The sequence below is a fragment of the Colletotrichum karsti genome, assembly GCF_011947395.1.
Source record: "Colletotrichum karsti strain CkLH20 chromosome Unknown Scaffold5, whole genome shotgun sequence".
Classification (NCBI taxonomy): Eukaryota; Fungi; Ascomycota; class Sordariomycetes; order Glomerellales; family Glomerellaceae; genus Colletotrichum; species Colletotrichum karsti.
Window position 1 is genome coordinate 1,071,479 of NW_024065905.1, and position 24,003 is coordinate 1,095,481.

Here is a 24,003-nt window from a genome sequence, read left to right on the forward strand (position 1 = left end):
GCTGGGAGAAGGGCCGCCAGATCTAAGATCAGGAGAAATACTACAATGACAACAATAGGGCGGCGATTACAACAATAACCATAATGAGGTGCCAGTTTCATCCAGTTGGGTGCGATTCAGCGCACAACACTCTCATACAAGTGTCATCTCCTCAAGTCTTGTATCCTCCCTAATAGCCTCTCCATCCATTATGCCATACACATAGCATTCTCCAACGAGCCTGAACTTTCCACCCTCAGCATCCCTCATCACAAACGGCACATGGCCTCCGTCCAGAACGTACAAATTATCACCAGCCTCGGCGTGCTGAGGAAAGAGTCCCAAGTACCCCTTCGTCGTGATGCCTAACCTGCGGTTCTTCACCGCATTAATCATGGCAGTGCGGGTCTCCTGGAAGGCCTCGCCAGCGGATCCCGACTTGCGCACTTTGAGTCTTTCTAACTCCAATCTTCCCTTGCCCTTGGGTCGTTTCTGCCGTGTGGTGTACGTTTGTCCTGCAATGGAGGGTGATTGGCCGGTTGACGCGTCAAGAAGCAGGCTGACAATCTCCTCGACAGAATCTGGACATTTCAATCTTCCTGCACCATCCTTGCCAGCCACGAGAGTATGCCAGAACGCAGAGAATACGCTGTGAGGTGCGGGGTATTCCGTCATCTGAGATACGAAATCCAGAAAATCCAGGAGAGTCTTGTTGGTACTTGGATATTCATACGTGAGATCGGGATCCTCGAAAACATCGCTAAGTTTGGCAATGCTATCGACGAGAACCCCACGCACGTGCAATTCGCCGTGGTTTTTATCGTCAACCTCTGCGTCTATCTTCAGCATCAAGGGTACAAATCTGCCATGAGCGCGATAGATGCCTTGCGAAGCGGTCGTGTATCCGAGAGCAACAGTCCGACGAGGCTTGCTCCAGTCCGGCACCCAAGACGGCAGATGAGGCGATTCGTGGTCGACGCAGGACAGAAGCTCATGCAGTGACCACGAGCGAGCATCCAGAGACAGGTGATGCACCACAACATCGTGGTACAGCCGGGAAGCCGTAAAGTCTTCGTCGTAGCTGACCTTCAGCGCCTCTTGGTGTTCCGCGTTGCACACTCCGAGGAGCCCGTAGACCTTGTCTCTCAGATCATAGCACTGGGCGCCTCTCGACTGAACGAGTAGCGAGAAGAGCGTGCTGTTGTTGTCCTGCGCGTGCTGTTTGAGCTGGTCGAGTTCCCAGGCCAGCTGGCAGACGTCTCGGTCCTCGTCCTTCTTCTCTTTGGGGAAGTTCTGCTGCATCCACTCCGATATGCCCGTCGTCCTGAGTTGCATGCAGGCACCTGCCAGGTTCTCCCACACCATGATCGAATCGCCACAGACCACCCATGGATCTCTTGAGAGGATGACCTCCTGTATGATCCAGACTCTGGTGAACCACGGCCGCGAGAGAAAGTCCCAGAGGGCTTTCCACTCCTCGGACTCGGGTTTTGGGAGCCTCAATCTCTCGAACTCCTCTGTATCAATGTCATCCTCGGTTGTGAATTGTAGACGAATGTTGATGTCGTCCAACAACTTCACCGCAGCGTCCGACCCGTCGCTCGTATCCCCCATCCAGATCGCCGTGTTCAAAGCTCGCTCGTAAATCCTTGACATGAGTGGAATCTGCTGACTCTTCTCCTCATTGTTGCTTTGGTCTATACAAATTTGGTCGATCCACATCACCACCGATCGATCTTCCCGGCGGAAGTGCAACAATGCCGATTCAAGCGACTTGGTGATTTTCTTCTGATGCCCGTCACACTCGAAGTCCGCATCGAAGACGGGCGGGCCCCAAGTGTAGCTGAGCGCTGTGTACGATACCGGCGTGGTGAGGTCGTTCATGGAGAGCGCATAGCGCATCCTGAAGTACGTCCTGTTGGAGGGTATGGGATCGATGTACTCGAGAGAACAGTGGTGAAGAGATCCGCGGAGCTTATCGCCTCTCTTCCCGGGCTTGACCTCAAGCACGCGAATTTCATATTTATCGGTGATCGGCTTGTACGGTGTTACCTGGGTATCGTTCTTCTGTTCACTTGGAGGCGTTTTCGTCTTGGCCCAGTCCCGAATTTGTTCTCTTGTTTCTTCTGGAATCCACTCATGGTCGTCGATGATCGCGAGCTCGAGCTTTCTGTCGATGTCATAGCCCGTCCAGTATTCACGAGCGCCCGCAAACTGGAAGAAATCTGCAGTGTCATCCGACATGCTGAAGTAATTACCAGAGGTCTTTCGTGCTTAACGTTTCAATAGAAAAGAGTCAAGCTGAATTGCAGTTTTGGTGAAGGGAAAACACGTAGCTTTAACCTCACCTGACAATACCCGCAATCGTGCAGCCACGTCTTACCACTGCAAGTGGGCGGTTTTGAGCGAATGGGAATCTCGTTTTCTGTCAGCCAAGACAGCGGATTATGCAGTCATCCTCGCCAGCAAGTTGTCGGAGACAAAACTATCTTAGCCTGATCTAGGCGCTCATTCGGGTCGGACCAGGATCGCCAGCCTGCCCTACGGCGCGATGACATGCAGTAACAAATATCTCTTTAGATAACAGCCTAGCTATTAAGCTGAGAAGGTTTGCAAGTTGTCGGTAGTTTGAAGCAATTCTATATTGAAGGATTCTGCGTCTGTTGTCTTTAACTTACATTGAGCTTAGATTGCTAAGGTCAAACTCTTAGTCTCTGAAGTGGTCCGGTGTGAACATTGGATCACAGTGAGATGCCAATCGACACTTATGCATTAAAACAAGGTACAGTTTCATATCATTATTAGAACGTGTAGAGAGGGTATAGATACAGGATAGGAGATGTCTATAATGCCAATGCCGATGCCAATGCCTTCTATCATAGGCCGTAAGTATTCATTCTTCCCCCGTTGCGCTTAGAAGGCAACGAAGACCTTCCAGTTGGTCCTCTTCATCCTAGCAAGCAAGATAAAAGTCGTCCCCGCAACACAAAACACGCCGGAAAACACCTTGATCCCGACCCAGCCGCTCGGCCCGGCCAGGATCGCGCCGTTGATGGGGTTCGTCGTCAGACCGCCGATGGAGTTGGTCAGGAACGTGATGCCGGTGCGGAACCCGATCTCCTGGAAGGGCGAGATGGCGGCCACGAGCGGCGCGATGAGCGAGACGTACGCGCCGGAGCAGAAGCCGAAGAGCACGGCGAAGGCGATCAGCGCGGCGTCGCTCTGGGCCGGGATCCACAGCGCCAGGATCCAGACGGCCGACAGGTAGCACACGACGACGAAGATGTTGTACTTGCCGATCTTGTCGCCCATGACGCCGGAGAAGATGCGGCCGAAGAGCGAGCCGGCGTTGAGGATCGCGACGAGGTACTGCGCCAGGTCCGGCGACATGCCGGCCTCGAGGGCCTGGACCTGGATGTAGTTGATGGGCACGAAGATGCCGTAGGTGAAGAGGAAGAAGCCGACGACGACCATGACGAACTCGGACTCCTTGAAGGGGCGGAGCAGCATCTCGCGCGTGACCTTCTGCGGGCGCGGCGGGTGGTAGGCCTTGACGGTGAGGTTGGCGATGATGAGGAGGCCGAGGATCATGAAGGCGCAGGTGCGCATGGCCCAGGCGTAGCCGACGGACTTGATGAGGCGGGTGACCATGATGGGGAAGACGATGCCGCCGATGGAGGAGCCGGTGGAGAGGATGCCGAAGGCGGCGCCGCGCTTGAGGTTGAACCAGCCGATGATGGTGTTGAGGGCGGGCTGCATGATGGCGGAGACGCCGATGGCGGAGCAGATGCCCTGGGCGAGGAGGATCTGGTAGTACTGCGTCGAGAGGGAGGTCATCATGAGGCCGAAGACGTGGAGGATCGTGCCGCCGAGGATGAGCCAGCGGGGGCCGTAGTTGTCGTAGAGCGTGCCGATGATGGGGCCCATGGCCATCATGAAGAAGATCTGCAGCGAGGGGATCCAGGAGATGGTGCTGGCCGAGTAGTTTCTGAGCAGGTCATTCTGGTAGTACTCCTGGAAAGCGCCGACACCTGGGTTTCTTTGTGTTAGTACGATGAGGCTCTAAGCAGGGTTACACGCGATGCGACGTACTGTTGACCCAGCCGAAACTGCAGAAACTGGTACACCAGGCGCCGAGGACGACGAGCCATGCCGTCAGACCGCCGTCCGGGGCGTCGCTTCCCGGATACGACGGCTTCGCGGCCTTCTCCGGGTCGGCGGACGGCTGGAAGGTGGAAGGGTGCTGATCGTCGGAGGAGTAATCGGTTCTGTCCTGGTCCTTCTCGGTCTTGCGTTCCGGGTTGAAGGGTTGCGGGTCTGCGACGGTCATCTGGGAGTCCGCTGGGGACGAGAGGTGTTCTCGGTTCGACATCTTGCTGTTGTGACTAAAGCCTGATTCCTCCAGGATCTTGACGGTGAAGAAGAGATGAGTCGTCTGATATTAGAAGAGTCCTATGTAGAAGTGAAAGCTTCTCGATGTTGATGATGGATCGTCTGATGCAACAATATCTCGATCCAAAACGGGACGGACGACGCGATTAAGTATTCCAAACACACCCTCCCTCAGAACAATGTAGACGACAAGAAGAAAAACAGAGATCGAAAAGAAGAATCAAAGGCGTCAGCGGTCCCCACGTCCTCAAGCCCGCGCCGTGATCTCCATCGGACCAGGCCCAAGTGGGCTCCGTCGCTACACCCCCTTTCCCATGGCGACGACGACGAACCCGTCAGACGGAATCCGATTACCACCGACCAGGGTGCATTATGAGCACTGAACAGAGCCAACGAGCGAATCGAGTCACACCGCGTGTGCGGCTCTCAGCCAGATCTCGTCTCGCGTAGCGAAGTTGCGCGGGTCCCGGCGTGATTGTTTGTTGGCGGAAGGGGGTCCGGAACGTGAGTCCTCTCGGCGGGCGGCGCTCTCATAACCGCCGAGGCCGAGAATGAAGTACTTCACCAGCCAACGTCTGCGTGTGAGGTACATGCGACCAACGCCGTCAGAAAACTTCGGCGCCGATGAGATCCACCGCGGCGACAAACTCGAGGGCCGTGGGCGACATCTCCTTGCGCCGAGATTGGTTGGCCTTATCGAGCTAAAGTGATCAGTGATCCATCACGCACGCCGGTGGGATTCTTAATGAGCTTGATTTTCCATGAAGTGGTTTTCTTATTAATCAGTGTGCCTCTTGGGCCACGCGCTAGCTACTACCACACGCTCTCGCCTGACAACCTGACTCGATCCGTCGGTTTGAGGTTGGTTCGTCTGCAGCTGTGCTTGCATCATCCATCAATCACGATGCTCCGAGCATTGCTAAGCTCTTCGACCGATAGCGCCGAGCATCTGATTAGATCCAACGACCTCGAGGCATGAAGCTTGTTGATGACGGCGTCGAACTAGCGCGGCCGTCCACCGATGCAACGGCGCCGTGACACACGGGACGGCCATACCGGAGATAGCGGAGCCACATGGACCGCCGACACCATGGACCTGATGGGCTGGTCTGACACATCGTCTCAGCCCGCTGTTTGTCCAACGACACAATGGTCTTCTTTCTGAAAAGGCCTGGTGGATGGTCAGCGCCGTGGATCTCGCATTCGCAGAGGTTTCGTCAACTTACCGGCTAATACCAGTCCTCCGCCACAGGTAAACATCAACGCCAACTGACCCCTGACAGGGAGCACGTCGCAGCAGACTCAGCCCGGCCTCTCACACGCCGGATGTCATCCAGAAAAGTTGTCAAATTTGATGGGTATAATGCGGAACGCAAAAGTTCCTCGCTTGCATACATGCTCACACCATCTCCGCCGCGTCAACGGGCTTCTGCGGCGTTTTCCGCTCCGACGATACACGATCCAGCGATATCCGGTCGTCGTCGGTGAAGTCATATGCCTCCTCGTTCTTCAAAGGCCAGTTTCTCGACGCGTGAATGTCATCGTCGGGCACTTCCTTAACGGCCTGCCTGCCAAGACTCTTTCTCCGTGCGGACTTGGGCACAGGTGGCAAGCTTGCCATGGCCGCGGCCCTGTCGAACACGGTTGGCGAATTCGGCTCCTCGTTCATGGCGAACTTCTTGGAAATGCCCGGAGCAACGTGCCTCATGAATGCCTTGAGGAATGGTAGGCAAGTGCAGATGATACCAACATTGGCCTCAACCACGCTGTTGACAATTAGTTACCACTCCAAAGACGGGCGCGGCAATTGGGTACGTACCACCAAATGATGCTGATCGATGCGGTCCAGGTAAAGTCTGTGTTGTTGAAGCCTATCGGGATCATGACCATTCGGACGATGCTGGGTCCCAGAACACTAATTAGACGCACCAGTCAGCATCAAGTTCCCATCACATCCCAAGAAGGGTCGGACTTACAATCCACCGGCCATCAGAAATATCGTCATCTCGATTTTCTTGACGAGTCGCAGGGACAGAGGAGAAAGAATCCAGATGGGAAGAAGTAGGATGGCGAGGTCCGTAGCCACGTTGCAGACGGAGAGCATCAACCACCACATTGCCCGGTCGACACATGACCCAGGGGTATCGGGCTCCCAAATCTTGGCCATTGGCGTGCAGAGATACACCCATCCCAGAGCGCCGGCAGCGGAGTACGCCACCGTTGCGAACATGACGACGTACACGACGATCCGCACGGCTTTTTTGAGAGGGAACCGCAGGTAGAAGACGAGGATCGAGGCTTTCGTAAAGAGGATCGATAAGCTGTAGGCGGCAAGGTCCGTCATGCTCAGCTTGTGGAAGGCAATGGCGTCCGCCCTGGACACGTCCCAGATATGGTGTCCCGCGCCATTTCGGGTCTCGTAAACTTGGATAACGGAGTACGCGGTGGCGAAGATGAGCGCGATGAAGATGAGGTCGTCGTCGAGCTGGTGGCGGTGGATGACGACCCGGACGGTGTAGAGGCGAATACCGCAGAAGATGATGGCCAGCAGGTTGAGCAGGATGGTGACCACAAGGACCTGAGGGACGAGGGACTCAGAGGGGTTTTCGAAGTTGGAAGTCACTCCCGGCGGTGGCGGCGCGGCGCTGATGAACTGGTCTTCGCTCATTGCTCACTTGTCATGATGAACCGGTTTGGTGTTGAAGGAAGGCGACGGGTTTGTCTACTGTTAGAATGGGTTGACGTGCAGATCGAAGGATCTGAAAGGTGCGTGGGGATATTTAGCAATCCTGAATCGCGTCTTCGGCTTTGCATCTCTCCCCCTGGCGTCACGGAAGCCCGTAGGAGCTCTTGAAACAGTCATGGTTGTGAAGCCGCACTGACTGGTTCGAACCGACATCGCCTGCTAGGCACGTTTCTCATCGGCAAATGCTACCAATCGTCGCTTCAGACTTGGAAGCTTATCAAGATTGAACCAGGGGTTGTTGGCTTCGGCAGTCGAGCATCTCTCGCGAGGTGGACGAGCTGTCGGGTGCCGGCAGGCGTCTAAGTCGGCATCTTGCCACGGTTCCTGGATCTGGTGTTCCTGTGCCTAGATGGCCCTGAAGATCTTCCGCCTCGCCAAGTGCTTGGTTGGATTAAGCTTGAGCTCTTGGCTGTACCGACGCGTCGGAGGGTGTTCTCGAAGAGACCCTGTCCGGAAGCTAGTACGGAGGAGGCGACGAGCCGCGTTGGGAGATGGTGCGGCGGGCAATGTTTGTTTCGAAAGTGTAAAACACGGCGCAGAGAACAGAGACGGTAGTCGATGGCCGCGCTAGCCATCTAAGTTTGCCGCGGACGGGTTGACTGCGATAGGATGTGAAGCTGCCGCCGGCACGTTGTCTGGTTCTGGTGTGCTCGGGAGGTGGGATGGCCAGAGAATAAACTCCCGCCGGCGAGTTACCAAGCTGTGGCTGCAGAGAGGGACCCTGTCGAGCCCTCAGGATAGAAACGTGGCCGATCATGTTTCACAGCCGTGGTGAAGTGAATCGACTCGATGGTCCTCCTACGGAAGATTTCTGAGACGGGTCGTTGAGCAATCATCCCGGATCTGGTGCACATCACCCCGAAGCTTAACTTAACTTCGGCCGTGAAATCAGGTGAGCCAGCCAATTCCAGTTAGCTGCCGTCCACCTCCCCCTTCTCCCCAAGGCCTAGCTGTGCCGTAGAGGCTGGCGAGAAGGGGCGGAGGAGCTGAGCTTCAAAGTTGACTTCCCCTCGTGCAGGTGGTGTGATTGGCGGTGTCGCTTCTTGGCCAACCGGATAATTCACGATCATGGAGCCGTCTCAAGATTAACATTGAGAAAACGTAAGAGGGAAACGATATCGATGGGTTAGGGGAAGCAATGGCAACGCTTTTTGAGAAATTGCCTTCGAGGGGCGATGCCACAATTGCTAAGAATACGCCGCCAACGAGGAAGCTGGGGACGTTGCCGACGGGCGAGAGGGGGCCTTTCGGCTCTCGTCCCAAAGACCGATTCCGAGGGTGACGTCTGATGAGACTGGCCCGACGGCAAGATAAGCCGATTTGTCGACCGTTTCGGACCAAACTTCGAGTTCATGTCACGGGTTGCGGGGAACGTAGTCTCAGCCGAACTAAGCGCCGCAAGCACGGCAATGTCGCCATTGACGGATGCTGTCTGTCATCTGTCCGTGTCCGTGTGCACGTCTGTCCCATGTCCCAGAGACGAAAGACCAGCCTGCGAAACGGATATTCCGAGTCGATATAGTCTGGGAGGCAATAGATGTGCATCGAAACTGGGAATATCCGATGGCAGTAGTTGGCTGGTTCGCAGAAAGCGATATTGACAACCACCGAAATAGCAGCAGTGTGCAAACTGCATGTTCGTCCATCATCGACGGCCGTTCGGACGTCCCCGGGAGCCCGTCCGGAAGCTCGACCGGCTGCCAATTGGTGTCTTCCGGATGTGGGTCGCTGCTGCACTACCACCATTGCGGAGGAGCACGGGATCCTCGTTCCTGCAGGAGTGAGAAAGAAGAAGGTCGTGATAAGGTTACATTGACCAAGAATCATGCTAGGCCTGATAGCGAAGTTGGTTGTGAATCGGGCCATGCCGACACGAGAAACGGGCACCGTGGAGCCGACGTCGGCTTGGTGGTGAAAGGGTTGTTAAATGAGCTGCAGATAGGCGCGACTCTACTCCTGGGACTGTCGACATGATCCTGTGATGTGACGTGCTATCTTTCCATCTCGAGCGACTAGCACGATGTAGATAGGCGCAGGAACAGCACGCCAAGATGCTTAATGAATGCCCTTGTCGGCCACCCATGCTTCAATAGGGTCGCAACACCGAAATACGAACAACGAAGTGCATCGCCCTGCATTTCCAATGCAACAACACGCCGGTCGCGCTGAGCATCAAAATTTGACAACCGCGATATGAGTCGCTGTCTCTAGCTCGTCGTTGCGTTGTATATAACACGATGCCTCGACTAAGGGATATCACAGGTGCCTGTTTCGTCATCAGGTTTTCCTGCATTCCCTCGTTCATTCGTTGGGTAGATTGGTCAAGATGCAACTCACTCGTTTCCTCCTCGCGGTCTCCGGCGTGACCGGGGCCGTTGCCCTCCGTGATCATCCCCTGATGCGCCGGGCGGACGACAATGCACCGGAGACCGCCGCGAACAAGACGGCGGTTGAGCCGAAGCGCTTCATCGTCGAATTCAACGAGGTATGTTTTGCTGGCGCAAGCTTATTCAAACAGCCGCTCATATGGTCCAGGGAACCGATGCCTCTGCTATTGCCGAGGAGATCGCCAATCAGCGCGGTGCCAAGGTGGTCCGGGTATTCAAGAGCGACATCTTCTCTGGCGCGGCTGTTGAGACCGATGTCGAAAACATCGACTCGCTCCAAGCGCTCGAGCCTATTAAGCAAGCCTGGCAGGGACGAAAGTATAAGCTTGCGCCGAGCACGCCTCTGGCTTCGTTCAGTGAAAACGCGACGGCTATTGACTACGACATCCACCACATGACCGGCGTCGACAAGCTGCATGCTGCTGGTGTTTTGGGCAAAGGCGCCAAGGTTGCAGTCGTCGATACCGGCATTTGGTACACCCATGAGGCTGTGAGTGTCGATCATACATCTCAGGAAGGGAAACTCTCTGACAAGATTGCAGCTTGGTGGTGGCTTCGGCGATGGCTTCAAGGTTGCGGGAGGGTATGACTTTGTCGGTGATGGATGTGAGTCCCCTGATCGAGAAGTTGCTTTCCGATCGCGAGATTGACGAGAATCGTAGCGTGGCCGAATGAGGGTGAGGTCAAGAATCCAGACGCCGATCCGTTGGACCAGCAAGGCCACGGAACCCACGTCGCTGGTATCATAGCCGGCAACAGCAGCATGTAAGTTGACGCGAGAAGCGCCCTACCAACTTTGTCTTGGGCCCGATATCTGACACTCGACCCGCGAAGTATCACCGGAGTTGCTCCCGAAGCCACGCTGTATGCGTACAAGGTCTTTGGGTCCGTCGACGGCACCGATGAGGACACCCTCATCGAGGCTTTCCTCGCGGCGTATGATGCTGGTGTGAGTACCGCAGAGTTTCGGCGGTCGGCTTTTGCTGACAGACTTCAAGGTCGACATCATAACTTCGTCAATCGGTGGTATTTCTGGATTTCCAGATGGAGCTTGGGCTGTTTTGAGCAGTCGACTGGTTGATCAGGGTGTCGTTGTCACAATTTCTGCGGGCAACGACGGTCAGGCGGGTTCCTTTGCTGCCAGCAGCGGTTCGTCCGGTGAACACGTTGTTGCTGTGGCGTCTGTCGAGGCCGACGTGCTCGCGTCATCATCGTTCAGGGGCGTGCTCAACTTGGATGGGCAGTCTAACGAGACTCGTGTGGCGTACAGAGCCATCGAGGACTGGTACCCGTCTGAGGTCCAGGATTGGCCCATCGTCCCCCTCAGCCTCAACACGAGCACGGCTGACGAGGCTTGCAATCCTTTGCCCGCTGGCACTCCGGATCTGACCGGCGTTGTTGCTCTTGTCCGCCGTGGAGGCTGCAATTTTGATCAGAAGCAGCGCAACCTTGCCCCGTTCAATGCCTCTCATATCCTTTTTTACAGCAATGAGATGCCATTGGTGAGACCCACCACTGAAGATACCAGCAGTCGCATTGCCATGATCGAGGCTGGTGTAGGAGCGGCCATCATCGGAACCATCAGAGCCGGCGGAAACGTTACTGCCGACTTCACCGAGAGGCCCATCTTCCATATCGTCGGGGTCAAGAACGAGGAGAACGGCGGCGTTGCCAGCCAGTTCACATCCATCGGTGCCACCAATGACCTCTTCATCAAGTCCGACGTCGCGGCTCCGGGTGGTCAGATCCTAAGCTCTTACATTGGCGGCGGCTACTCGATTCTCAGCGGAACATCAATGTCGTGTCCATATGTTGCAGGAATCGCCGCCCTGTACGTCAGCAAATTCGGCGGTCGAAGCACTCATGGGCCTGAGTGGGCTAAGAGTCTTGCCATGCGACTCATCGCATCCGGCGAGGCCATTAAGTGGGACGACGGCCAGCTCGAGAACAATGAGTATCCGTTCCTTGCACCTGTTGCCCAAGTTGGTACTGGCCTCATCAACGCCAGCAAGGTTCTGGAGTACGAGACCACCTTGTCCTTCGCCAAGTTCGCACTTAACGACACGCACCACTTTAGCCGGTACCACACCGTCGACATCACCAACTCGGGCTCCGAGCCGGTAACGTACACCTTCGAGCAGCAGGAGTTTGGCGGCATGAACACCGTCAACCTGGACCCCAATGTCTGGGGAACACCCAAGATTGCGTGGTTCGAGGAAGTCATGGTCGCGCCACAGAAGATGACTGCTCAGATTTCGTTCCCAGGTGCTGTTACTGTCCAGCCGGGCGAGACCAAAACGGCCCAGTTCAACTTCAAATATCCCGAGAACCAGGACCTTGACCCAGCCAAGCTGCCTTTGTACAGCGGCAAGGTCCTAATCAAGGGTAGCAACGGCGAGACTCTCGGTGTACCGTACCTGGGCCTGGCTGCCGACCTCCACAAGGACGTTGGCATCATGTTCCAGTACCCGGTCGGCTGGCCGAAGATTACGTCCACCCGCAGTGACATTCCCATCGCCGAGAAGTCGAACTTCACATTCAACCTTGATCCCCAGATTCAGGATTTCCCCAACCTCTATGCGCGCATTCAGTACGCGACGCGTGAGCTGCGCTGGGACATATTCGAGGAGTCATGGACGGAGCGAGACTGGAAGTATCCCCCGGTTGTTGGCGAGGCGGGGTTCATCGGGGCAGCCACGAGCTGGTCCAAGGCGTCTGGCAAGACCTTCATTGACTCTAGTGTTGATGATCCCAAGGACGTCATCTCACTGCCCATGCGTGATGTGCCGAGAGATATCGTGGGCTTGTATGGCGTCGAGCTCTGGTGGTTGGGACAGCTGGCGAACGGCACCCAGATTGCCCCAGGAAAGTACAAGATGCGGTTTGCGGCTCTTTTCCCCTTTGGCAACCCTGAGGCTTCGGATAATTGGGATGTTTTCGAGACGCCCGCTTTCGAGGTTCTGCCTTTGGAGGGTTGACATCGTAGAGATGAGAGGGCCCTGTAATGTGTCAATCGTAATCAATAATCAAGAATAGCTTTGAAGCATCAGCGCAAGCTCTCATGAGTAACAGACCCTGTCGCGATCAGTGACGAGATGCACGTAGTGACCGTTTAGATGCGTCGTAAAAAAAGGTCCACGCGTGACTTCGTGAGACCGGGTAAGTAGATGCGACGTTTCTAAAGAATGTTGTCACCAGAAAGCAATTTGGAGCATCAAGCATGACGAAACAGCGGTTTCGCGTGTTGGATATTAGATTTCAACTTGAAGCCAGAGGCGGTCATTATGGCAACGACACGCCGCCAGGCATAGATGGCAATAAATGACAGACACCCTAGGTCAGGGCGGTTGGGGTATCTCGCATAGTATGTAGATCATCGCTTCTCCTCCCTCTGGCCGGGAACATCGTGTGTCTGCTCGGCCAAGAAAACTTCCTCCTGGGTAAGCTGGTACTTGGCCGAGTTGCGGGCGGACACGCCCTTCTGGAACATGACGTCCAACTCGCCAAAAGTGCGGCCCTTTGTCTCGAAAATGCGGAAGTATCCCCAAACGAAGGTGAGCGTAGCGAGTACCGACCAAAAGAAAGCCTAATACCGTATTAGCATATGATGTAGACAATCTTTCTAGGGATTGGATCACTTACAGTCTTGCCCTTGATGTTCCAGTCACCAGGAGCCAACATCTTTGGCTGAATCAAACCACCGCAGATGATGTTACCAACGTAGTACGTGCTACGAGCCAACACGACAGTCTGAGTGCGGAGACGGGTAGATCCAACTTCGGCGATGAGCGTGTAGACGATGGGGCCGAAAGACATTGAGTAGGCACCGAGCCAGACAATACAGAGCAACGACTGCGCCCAGATGATCGGTTCGGTCTGGTTGGGGGCAACAGACAAGAAGCCAATGATCCAGAGAATGACGGTGATAAAAGCGAAACCGCAGAGCCAGATGGTGCGGCGACCAAACTTGTAGATATAAAACCACGAGATGATGGTGCCGACGAATGCGATTCCAGTGCCTCCTAAGCTGATAGCGTATGAGGCCGAGGCAGAAATACCTGTCTGTTGGAAAAAGAAGGAGCCGGAGTAGCAGAGAGCACCACCGTTTGTGATTTGAGACAGGAAGGCCATGCAAGCAATCTCGGTACGGCGCAGGTTCGTGCCCTTGAAGCAGTCCAACAAGCTGGCGCCCTCCTGCTCTTGGAGCTCAAGCTTGTTGGTGTGGACCATCATGGCAATGGTGTTGTCGTGGTTCAAGTTGTGCTCGGGCTCCGAGAGCCGTTCCAACGACCTCTTAGCCTCATCGAGCTTACCAGCGCGCACCAGATGCCAGGGAGACTCGGGTGCCAGGTAGGCCGCGATGGCGAGGGGAATTGGCCACACCCATTGAACAGCGAATGGGATCTTGTAGCTCCACTCATCCTCTCGGTCGACCAGGCCCTTGAGAACACCAGCAGAGATGAACTGGCCAATGCACCAGCAAAGGTTGACATACGAGGTCAAGTAGCCACGGATAGCGAGGGGGGTGACTTCGGCGGCGTAGGCGGGACCGGTAGTGGCAAAGACACCCCAGGGAACGTTGCATAGGACCTGGCCGAGCAGCTGGATCTCGATGTTGTGGGCGAAGAAGACGACGAAGATGAAGGCGGCCAACCAGAAAAGTGATCCGATGAGGATCCAGCGGTGGCCGATCTTGGGTGTGAGGTATCCGTTTAGGAGAGCGCCGACGATGTTGGCCAGGGCACCGAGGCAGTTGAATCGTTGCTGCCACATGGAGGAAATTTGCCACTCATCCTTCGGGTTCAGCCATTCGCCGTACTTCTTTCGGAAGGCCGGGTAGCCGTAGAAGGATCCTATCAAGGTCACATCGTACCCTTCCATGATGACGGTGGTTGAGATGACTGGAAGCGGCTCATTAGTTTACCAGTTTGGCAACGTTAATGACAATGAGAATACTGACGGATGGACCAGAAAGCAGCTCGCTTGTAAGTCTTCAGACCCTCCCACACGCCGAAGCTGTGTTCGGTGTTGGTAGCCTGGGCGGCTTCCGAGTTGAGGACCTTGTCATCGAGGGCGACATCGTTGTACTGGCTGATGTGGGGGGCACCCTTCTCGAGGCGGACGTCCTCGTGCTGAGAGGCCGTGTTGATATCGCGAGACATGGCTGCTAGTTTTCCCGATTGCTTGAGGTAGTTGGCGGTTGTCAAGCTCCTGGAGCAGAGTCGTATCGAGAAAGAGAAGAGAGTGTGCGATGGGGGGCAGTTGGGGTATTTTAACGTCGCGTCAAGGCGAGATCAACACCGTGCCAGACAGTCGGCTTCTCGCGTCCCATACCATGGTTGCAGAACGCATGGGACAGAATTGCAACCACCCCATTCCTTCCCCAGCTTGGTCCCTGCCTGGCCATTTCCAAATCAGACCAGGTGGGAAATCCATCGCCAGACCATGCCGTTTGTGCCCAGACTGGCCATACTCACGGGACTGGAGACTGTGCCGGCAATAGAAAGGCAGACCATGTGCGAACCGCAACCCGCATTCAAGTGGAAATGCGATCGGGGACACATTGGTCTAGCGGCGGGATTGACGGTCTTGGAAGGCCATGACTGGCTGAGGAGGCCGGAGGGAGAAAACTGCGGAGGACATTGAAGGGGTTGACGGGATCTGAGTGGACAGGTAATGGCGGAGGACCAACCGGGGGGCGTGGAGAGAACGGCAACGGTACGAGACCGAGGGATTCAATGTCGTCTGGGATGGAGCAGAAGCAGCTTGGAGGCGTTGGTGAGGGCCAGGATGAGGAGACGGACGGACAGAGGCGGCGGGATAGGGACGTCGGACCGTCGACTCTGGGCCCTACGCGGTACTTTGGTTCGAGGGAAAGCGCGACTTGGAAGCTTGAAGCTTGAAGCTTGACTGAAATCGGCTTGCCAGAAACATGTTGTTTGGCGGGAGGAGAGGTCGATTGGTGGAACTTCTGGTCGAGTTGAAATTGATCGGAAGAGACGAGGTGCCTAGCTCTACCAAGGTGGGTCTAGCGAGTCCAGACACGGACTAGCGCCTACTAAGCGAAGCTCGGGGGATGATGTGGGGTAAGTCTGGGGATTTAGTGGCGTGATGGGCCGCAATGGAGCCTGGAGCCGCTGAGGAGTCGCTGGAGATGCCGCCTGGGCTGGACTTCAGCGAGGGAGAGGCGCTGAAGCATTGTCCAATGGCCCTGCTGGGTTCTCCAACTTCTGCACACCACCAACACCATCACCAAACACCAGACGGCATCTAGACCAGCACTGCTACCCTCCAACTTCCCCTCATTTTCCATTTGCAGTGCGGAGGGTGCTATTCTACAATTTGATGTTGGCTCTAAAAGATGTTGATTGGAAATATGTAGAACTGAAGATCAATGGCGAGGTATCAAAGACTTCAAAGTGCCAAATATCAGAGGTTCATGATATTGAAAGATACGTACCTCCTGTCTTATGTAATGAAATCCAGTCCCCGCTTACCTCGAATTCTGGGCTCCCGGCCTCTTCCATGCTTTTCCTGCGGCCATCGACTGACAAACATCGACACAAACTGCAACATTCATCCACATTCAACCATCGATCCATCGCCTCGCCATGCCCTGCCACTGCAGTAAGGCTATTCATGGTCATTTCTTTTTGACATCTTTCCCTTGGCTTTCAGTAAATCAATACCATCACAATGGCCATCATCAGCCTCCAGGTCCCGTCTCATGACTTCCAAAGGCTCTTCTTTTGGCAACATACATCTCAGCCAAGCCGTTCAAGTGGCCCAACCCCTCCCACCACCCGATCGCCCCAGCAAAGAAGCACCATCTCCATGCACGAATCCGCCCCGGCAGGGAATAGGCCCTGACCTTCGGCTCCAGACCTGCCCTCTTGCCGTTTGCCCCGGTACTCAGAGTGGTCCTCCTGGCTGTGGAGTTCCGCGCGAATCACCTCCCTGTCTTCTCCAACGGCCTCGGCCACCTTCGGCCGAACCGGTGCTCGTCCAATGTTTTGGCTTTTCGAGACGCTTCACATTGTAAGCTGACCATTCATTCATTTCGCCAATGAGCCAAGCAACTCGACTACGGGAAAAGCTGCTGATGATTCTTGTCAGGATTCACCATGGCTAGCTAAGCTTAGCCCAAGACCTGTCAATGGCGCGTCTCACGTCTACCGCGTACACTATTCTTTCACGAACCATGGCCCCGGGTTCTGGATGGAACTCCAGCATCTTTTTCGGTACAACGGCACGTCGCGCTAGGTCCCGGTGCCATCATTGGTATTGTCCTCGGCCGGCAGACATCCCGCAGGCCAATCACTTGGTGATAGAAGACGATCAGGTCACACTCCATTGACACTTCCCAAGGAGGGTGTACAGGGTCGGTGGTTCCACGCGCCTAGATATTGGTCACGCGCCAGACAAAACATCCGTACTCGATGAACCAACAGCTCCAACGGCCCTTTGACTTTGGAACTGGCATGTTGGTCCGCCTGGCGGAAGCATGAACAAGTGCGCACGCAAGGCTTGTCTAGTACGGACCATTGCCTCAAGCTCGAAATTGTTGATGGCCATTTCCCACCACCAACATGACAGGCTATCTCGGCGGTTTAGTCCTCCGTATTCGTCTCCTCCATCTGATTATTCCAGCTCAGCTTACCTTGAACGAAAATGGGGGATCATAGGAGTAGCAACTCGTTGGTTTGCATTGAAGCAGACGAAGCTACAGGAGGCGACCAGCCATGCCAGAGAGTCCATCGATCTGTTCAACATGTTCCAAAGCGGGATCGCCCAGAAACTTGCAGCTTCTAGCCCCTCGCCGGGCCGCCCGATCCAATCGTTCACCCGATCTGCACAACCAAATTTCCTCCTTCGCCTTGAGTTTTCGGGGCGTGCTGCAGAGCCAGGGCGAGGGTCGCTGAGACTTCCAGGTCAACTTGATGGACTGATGCCCAAGATGTTGGTCAGGACAAGCTGCAAACACACATACGAAGCAGGGAGGGTAGACAGTACCTGCGCATTCTTTCGTCGGCTTACATGCCGCTGACTGCCTCCGCGGTGCCCACAGCTGCCTCCGTCTCCTTGTCGGCCTCGGTAGCGTCCTGCGCGGAATCCTCGGCCTGCGTCTGGCCACCATTGGTGGCAGCTCTGGTATCGTTCTCGATTCGGGAATCTCCGTTGCTTTCTTGGTCGTCGCCGGAATAACGGTGTACGTAAGGCTTGCGTCCGGATGTCGGACAGAAACCATAGTCGTGGTGAGCCCACTCGCCCCAGTGGCAGGGACAGAAGCCGTCGTCATACAGCCAGTGGCAGTGCTCCCAGATCCAGTCCGCCGGGTCTCCTCCGGCCTTCTGCCACATGCATCGGTTGCAAGATGCCTAGACTCGCATGCCTTTGCCCTGAAGGTTTCGGGGGTCCCTTGCCGGGAACCGGTAGAACCAGACCTTGGTGCGCCACGCTCGGCAACGACTACAGTAATGCAGCTCCATTGCAGAGTTGGGTCCTGGGCGGTTGGCTAGCCAGCGGCGGCCGGCCTCGGTGCGGGGAGGAGACTCGGCCTCGTCCTCTTCGGTACCGGCAATGGCCTTCTTGGCGGCGTCGATGGTGGTCTCTTGATTCTTTTCGTCCATCCCGTTTCGAGTCGTTGCTTCCTATATGCTGTCTAAATCAGTATCTCGAAGGAATCATGAACAAGGATAATGATCAAGACTTACGCACAAAATGGTGGTTTGAGGGATGATGGGTGGGTAAGAAAATGTAAACAAATCCGGTCCCAAAAAGGTGAGGCTCCTTGACGACTAAGTATGATCCAACGTGTGAGTGTGCTTTTTTTTTTTTGCATCGTCACCCGCAAACCTACCTCCAGCAAGCGGCTTTATGCGACTGTCACCACAGCTAGATACATTTCCATCTCCTAAGTCTAGTTCTTTCTACATCCGCATCAAGACGAAAAAGACAAAATGCGTTGCTTTGAGACGGGTAGGTTTCAAGGACCATATATGTTTTTGATAGCCGACTTCTCTCAAAGACTAAAAGCCTGAACCAACGCGACTGTTATTCGGGCCTCTTCTGGAAAGATCGCAGCCGAAGACGAAATTCGTGGGTTCCTCCTCATACTATCGATATTCTGGCTGGTTCTTCGGGTGCAGGGAGACTGACTCTGTCACTAGACAAGAATGAGGCTGATCAGCTCACTGGGACCAAGAGTCCCTCAAATACTTTCACGACGGCCGCAAACACGAATACAGCTTTCTCAAATGATATGTTCTATTGTGATGGAATATTTACATCGAATTACAAAAGTCCCAGGTCGGCGCAACCCTGCTCGATGGACGACAGAGTACGCTTGCCAACGGTAACGTTGTTCTCGCCGTAGGTGCGGACCTCGCGGCCCTCGGCGGTGTAGACAGGCCAGCCGATGGCGTCAAGACCGGCGGTGGAGTCCTTGATGAAGGTGGTGAGGGCATCCTCCATGACGTAGCTGAGCTCGTACTCGAAGGGAGTCGAGTTGCCGCGGAAGTCGGCGTGGGTGCCGAAGATCATGGGGAGCTCGCTGCCGTGGTAGGCACCCATCCAGGGACGAGGAGAGGTGTTGTTGAAGACGGCGGCGTAGAAGAAGCGGTAGGTGGTTCTTCCGGCGGCAAGACGCTCGCTGGAGAGGTGTGTTAGTTTCTGGTGGTCTTTGGAGGGAGCGGTTCCACGGCGATACTCACTTGGTGGTCTTGGTCGCGGGGCACCAGAAGTACTGGTAGGAGAGGCTGTCGGCGACGCTCGGATCGGGGCCGTCGACGCTGTAGGGGGCGAGGAAGAGACCCTCGTCGTGGTTGAAGCCGATGATGGCGGGCTGTCTTGGGTCAGTATTGATGTCTCATGATTTCTGACGACACCGCTAAACTCACCAGGTCGGAGAACTCGCCGGCGGCGGCCTTCTCGGAGTAGTTGCCAAAGACAATCTTGTTGTCAATGACGGGGGAGAAGCCAATGCTGGGCGTGACGCCGGAGTCCTTGTAGGTGGCCACAAAGTTCTCGAGCTTCTCGGCGGGGATCTTGCGCATGCAAGCCAGCTCGGCCTTTGCGTCGGTCTGGTTGCCGCAGCCGAGCTGCTGCGCGACAAAGGTGAAGTTGGACTGGATGACGTCGTTGCTCATCAGCTGGTTCAGGTGCGAGGTGCCCGAGTCCATGACCAGGCCGCGGACGATGGGGTCCTCGGGGTACGCGAAGCTGTAGTAGTCGACGGCGATGGAGCCGGCCGAGTGGCCCCAGAGGGTCATGCGCGAGGCGTCACCGCCGAACTTGGCGATGTTGTCGCGGACCCACTCGACGGCGAAGCGCTGGTCCATCAGGCCCAGGTTCTGCTCCTCGAGCGCGGCCGAGTTGGGGAAGCCGAAGAGCTTCATGCGGTAGTTGAAGGTCACGAAGATGTGGCCCTGGGAGCGCTCGATCCACTTCTGCGGCATCTGGTACGGCACGTCGGTGCCGCCCGTCTCGAAGCCGCCGCCGTAGAACCAGATGATGACGGGGAGACCGCCCTCCGCGGCCTCGCTGCCGGAGGCCGGGACGGCGCCGGCGGGGGCCCAGACGCTGGCCGTGAGGCAGTCCTCGTCCATGCCGGCGGCGCCGATCATGAACTCGGGGACGTCGACGCGCTGGATGGCCGGGTGGACGGAGATGTACTGCCAGCACGAGGGGGGCAGGGCGGTGGCGTTGACGACGGTGCCGTTGGCGAAGGGGTTGCCCGAGTCCGGGACGACGTAGGGCTGGGGCGGCTCCCAGCGGAGGTCGTCGAGGGGCGGCGCGGCGTACGGGATGCCCAGGAATTCGGCGACGTTGGAGGCGTCCGGGGCGATGCGGCCCTGGACGGTGAGGCCGTTGTCGAGGCGGACGCTGGGGCCGGCGCTCGCGGAGGCGAGGAGGCCGGCGAAGGTGGCCACGAACTTGGCGTTGCACATCATGGCGGACTTGGGACCTGGACCTGGACCGTTGGAAGCTTGAAGGTGGTGGTGGTGGTGAGAAGAAGAGTCCGAGGTCTTGGCTTCCCGTCTGCCGCGCGGGCGTGGGCACGTTAAATTCTTCTCGACGGCATGCGGTTCCGTGCCGGAACTCGGGGGGGTTGACGATGTTCGCGAGGAGCCTGGTCGTCCCCTGAATAGCAATCCATCGGGATGGATCGATGCTCCACCGTCACCGCGACTCTGCGGTGCCTATTCGGGAAATCCACGAGTTGCACGGATCGCCTCATCGGAAATTGACTGGGTACGACCCCCACACTCTTCACCACTGACATCGGCAGTTCTCCAGCCCTCGGGCGCGTGCCATTGGGTGGCGAGCCCGTCTCGATGGAGGCCGGACGAGTCAAACCCCCTGGGAGTGGCATCCACCGGAGGTGCCTGTCGATCAGCAATCGGATGTCTTCAAAAGGCCTCACTTCGGATGAGGGCCGTGGGGAGGAAGAGGCGGTTCGGGCGAGTCCACTTCGGTGTTGACCGTTCGTCGTCAGCGATATGTCAGCGTGTACGGAGTTACGAATCCACGTGGATGCGATGCCGGGGAACGGCGGCTCTGCATGTCATTCAGGGGGGTTGCGATTGCGGAGCAACACGACTGATAGCATTAATTGCGATTTTGTCGATATTTGAAGCGAAAGGCGGTTTCTTCTAGTGGCGAAGAAGGATGAATCAACATGGCATCAAGGCGTGTCAGCTATAGAACATGCGCGTCTACAGACATACCTGAGGTGCGCTCAATTTGATGTCTAGATGGTTTTTATCAAGGTTGTATATTCAATTGATCCGTTGTTTCTGTGACAAATGGCATTGTTTCAATATCACATCTAATTGAAAATTGTAGCTAATGTGTTGTCAGTATAGCTGCATCTATTGATGTCATTCATGCCAGCCTCTCAGATGAAGTCGGTCTAATTCATGTATTGACTCAATGACCCTCAAAAGTCACTCTAATTCTTTTTGTGATATTGTTTATAAGAGCTTTGTCTTGTAGATGATGTGTTTGATTTAGGAGAGCAGCCAGTGTCAGCATTCTATAGTCTCTGTCACGATTTGACAGCAGTATCCCAGCACTCATATCGCACGGTTTGCTGGAGATATGTTTTCTAAACATGAGTTATGTACTGGGCATGTGTCCTTGGGACCTGAATACTCGGGATACAACGACGACAACGATGAGGAATACTAGCTGTGATGGACTACACGACCACCACGATCCCGGGCAATGAACTCCGTTCGTGCCACGATCAAGGGATCACACGACAGAGAAAGTATTTATCCAGCCCTCAGATTGAGAAAGCCTCTCTTCTTTCTTTCTTCCCTTGAAACAAGAAAGAAGCACATCGAAAGAAATGGATGCCAATCGAGTCCGCTATTTGGTATGTACAAAGACACATGGTCCCATAAGCCCTTTTTATATACGTCTCATTACTAAATCACCATAGCTGAGCTTACCCAAGGTCCGAGAGGAGCTGCAACGGCATGGTTACGTGTTTTCCGACAGTGGCAATTGGGTAGCGAACGATCCCGATAACGACCATCGCGGCGATATCAACAATCTCCCACCCGCCGCTCTGCATATCCTTAAGGCTTTCAAGATCGATAATGCCCACGTCCCTCAGCCTCCTGAGATTATCCCCCAGGAATACCAGCAGGATACCAGCGCCAAACAGAGCTTCTACGCGTACGACGAAATAAACCACGAACTTGACCTCATCGCTCGTTATACGTACGGCGATACCGAGCACACCACCCAAAACGCGAATCAGGCCCCAAGTATTCCTCAGGAATATCAGCAAGGCTGCGATGCCACTGATGCTGTCGCTGATAGCGGTATATATTACGATGTGAACGACGTCGACGCCGACGGCGAGGATGAGGGCGATACGTGGTATGATGAATCTCTGCGAGTTTGATTCTCCGGCTGACATCAGACGGTTACTACCCTAGGGGCGGGATTGATATGACGTTCTCTCAAGCTACGTCCGCGTCGTCTGTCATCGCAGCCCCGGCCTCGAACTCGGTCTCTCCGGCCCCGACTCCAACTCCATCTCCGGTTCCCACTTCGACTCCAGCTCCGGCTCCGAATCGGGCCGCCGTACGTCCTGACCAACCCGCACCGGCAACAGCCCCAGTCCCTCCCCCGGACTCGGGTCGACCTCCGCTGCCCCCGGGTTTCCGATACGCTGGTAACTGGACCTTGGGGCCCGGCTGGCCCTCTAATCGGCCGGTCAACCCTCCTCCTCGTAAGAACAAGACAACGAACAGAGATACCAAGGCCTCGCGAGAAGCCCACGCCGGCTGGAAGTACTGCGCCTTTTGTTCATCTTGGGTGTGGGACGTCTGCTTTGTGCGCGGATCGCCTCCGTTCTCTGGAACCGCCTGCAATCACTGCGAACGGAGGACCGCCAAGAGCGCCAAGCGGAGGCAACAGGCCAACTTCGATGCCCTGAACTGGCTGATTGAGTGGCAGCCGCTTGTGGTCAATGGAAAGCAGAGTGACCCGGGTCATATCCGCGAGGAGAAGCCTACCAAGCGAAGGAGGCCTGGTTAGAAACTCATGGGCAACAGGAGAGGATAACAGTGAGTTTACTCTTTTCTCAAGGTCTCTAATCCACCCCCGGGTCGACTTCGATCCTTCGGAACTCGACAACACATCACGACGAGTGAATAGTGGGCATCATTAAGCATAACGCTTTGAGGAGCTTGATACAAGCTCCGGCTTGGTGACACAAACAGTCCATATGGGTCTGCTGCTATGACCATGCGTTGGGACCAACCCCTGGCAGCTCTGGGACGGGACGACGGTTCCCAGATCGTGTGGCCAGTGGCCTCGGTCTCTCGGGCCGGCTCAGGGACTTCCCCGGCTGTTGGATGTGCAGAGTATGGGGTTGAAACGTTTGATGAGATCGAATCAGTTTAGAGAATGAATACTGACTAAAGAGTACGGCAGATATCCCTCGGAAGACGGCAATATCATGCGAAGCCGAGACGAGACAGAGTACGAGAGACGAGAAAATAACGCAGAAAACAAGAAGAGAAGAGTCAAACTCAAGGGTTCGATTTGCTCACGAGAAAAGGAGAAGAAACACAATGGTAAGTTGGCGCTTCCGTCTCGTTGCATTCCAGTCAGGCCGGCTCCCCTCGCCGTCATTGTTTGATTGTCAAACAGACACCAGCAAGCATCGACCAACAGCAAGAAGGCGTTGACTTGTTTGGAGTTCCCTGTCTCCTTTTTCTGCAGTGGACAGGGAATGGAATGTTGGAAAAGGAAAGATATGCAGGAACCGATTTCTGACTGTTGGCGCTAGGATTCAGACGTTTGGCCCAATCGGGACACGAGCAGCTAAGCGAGGAGGATACGTGATCCGGTTGGTCATAAAGATTAAAGAAGAACGGGTGGGAAGCTTCTCTGGGTTCTCATTGGACAGTAGATAGATACGTACCGCGAATATTGGACCTGGCAGTTGGGCCGGGAGATTGCAAAACGTCGCTC

General features: G+C 55.5%; 7 protein-coding genes across 7 annotated transcripts; 2 read left to right on the forward strand and 5 right to left on the reverse strand.

Moving 5' to 3' along the window:
- Nucleotides 1-132: 132 nt before the first annotated feature.
- On the reverse strand, nucleotides 133-2,223 carry CkaCkLH20_02330 (heterokaryon incompatibility protein; the record flags this gene model as incomplete). Its single annotated transcript, XM_038885049.1, has 1 exon — nucleotides 133-2,223. The coding sequence occupies one exon, from the start codon at nucleotides 2,221-2,223 to the stop codon at nucleotides 133-135; it is 2,091 nt and encodes a 696-aa protein (XP_038749837.1).
- Nucleotides 2,224-2,892: 669 nt separating this feature from the next.
- On the reverse strand, nucleotides 2,893-4,351 carry CkaCkLH20_02331 (monocarboxylate; the record flags this gene model as incomplete). Its single annotated transcript, XM_038885050.1, has 2 exons — nucleotides 2,893-4,010; nucleotides 4,072-4,351. 2 exons carry the CDS (start codon nucleotides 4,349-4,351, stop codon nucleotides 2,893-2,895), a joined length of 1,398 nt encoding a protein of 465 aa, XP_038749838.1.
- Nucleotides 4,352-5,770: 1,419 nt separating this feature from the next.
- CkaCkLH20_02332 (uncharacterized protein) lies at nucleotides 5,771-7,039 on the reverse strand (the record flags this gene model as incomplete). Its single annotated transcript, XM_038885051.1, has 3 exons — nucleotides 5,771-6,137; nucleotides 6,191-6,286; nucleotides 6,348-7,039. The coding sequence occupies 3 exons, from the start codon at nucleotides 7,037-7,039 to the stop codon at nucleotides 5,771-5,773; spliced, it is 1,155 nt and encodes a 384-aa protein (XP_038749839.1).
- Nucleotides 7,040-9,443: 2,404 nt separating this feature from the next.
- CkaCkLH20_02333 (serine endopeptidase) lies at nucleotides 9,444-12,482 on the forward strand (the record flags this gene model as incomplete). Its single annotated transcript, XM_038885052.1, has 6 exons — nucleotides 9,444-9,602; nucleotides 9,653-9,994; nucleotides 10,047-10,110; nucleotides 10,167-10,269; nucleotides 10,339-10,453; nucleotides 10,503-12,482. The coding sequence occupies 6 exons, from the start codon at nucleotides 9,444-9,446 to the stop codon at nucleotides 12,480-12,482; spliced, it is 2,763 nt and encodes a 920-aa protein (XP_038749840.1).
- A 395-nt stretch (nucleotides 12,483-12,877) lies between these two features.
- Nucleotides 12,878-18,134, reverse strand: CkaCkLH20_02334 (alpha-glucosides permease mph2 3; the record flags this gene model as incomplete). The annotated part of the gene is made up of 5 exons (XM_038885053.1): nucleotides 12,878-13,090; nucleotides 13,147-14,405; nucleotides 14,465-14,715; nucleotides 17,542-17,882; nucleotides 17,949-18,134. 5 exons carry the CDS (start codon nucleotides 18,132-18,134, stop codon nucleotides 12,878-12,880), a joined length of 2,250 nt encoding a protein of 749 aa, XP_038749841.1.
- Nucleotides 18,135-18,798: 664 nt separating this feature from the next.
- Nucleotides 18,799-20,456, reverse strand: CkaCkLH20_02335 (carboxylesterase; the record flags this gene model as incomplete). Its single annotated transcript, XM_038885054.1, has 3 exons — nucleotides 18,799-19,156; nucleotides 19,218-19,348; nucleotides 19,404-20,456. 3 exons carry the CDS (start codon nucleotides 20,454-20,456, stop codon nucleotides 18,799-18,801), a joined length of 1,542 nt encoding a protein of 513 aa, XP_038749842.1.
- A 1,403-nt stretch (nucleotides 20,457-21,859) lies between these two features.
- Nucleotides 21,860-23,061, forward strand: CkaCkLH20_02336 (uncharacterized protein; the record flags this gene model as incomplete). Its single annotated transcript, XM_038885055.1, has 4 exons — nucleotides 21,860-21,886; nucleotides 21,953-22,398; nucleotides 22,487-22,605; nucleotides 22,643-23,061. 4 exons carry the CDS (start codon nucleotides 21,860-21,862, stop codon nucleotides 23,059-23,061), a joined length of 1,011 nt encoding a protein of 336 aa, XP_038749843.1.
- Between the last annotated feature and the right edge of the window lie 942 nt (nucleotides 23,062-24,003).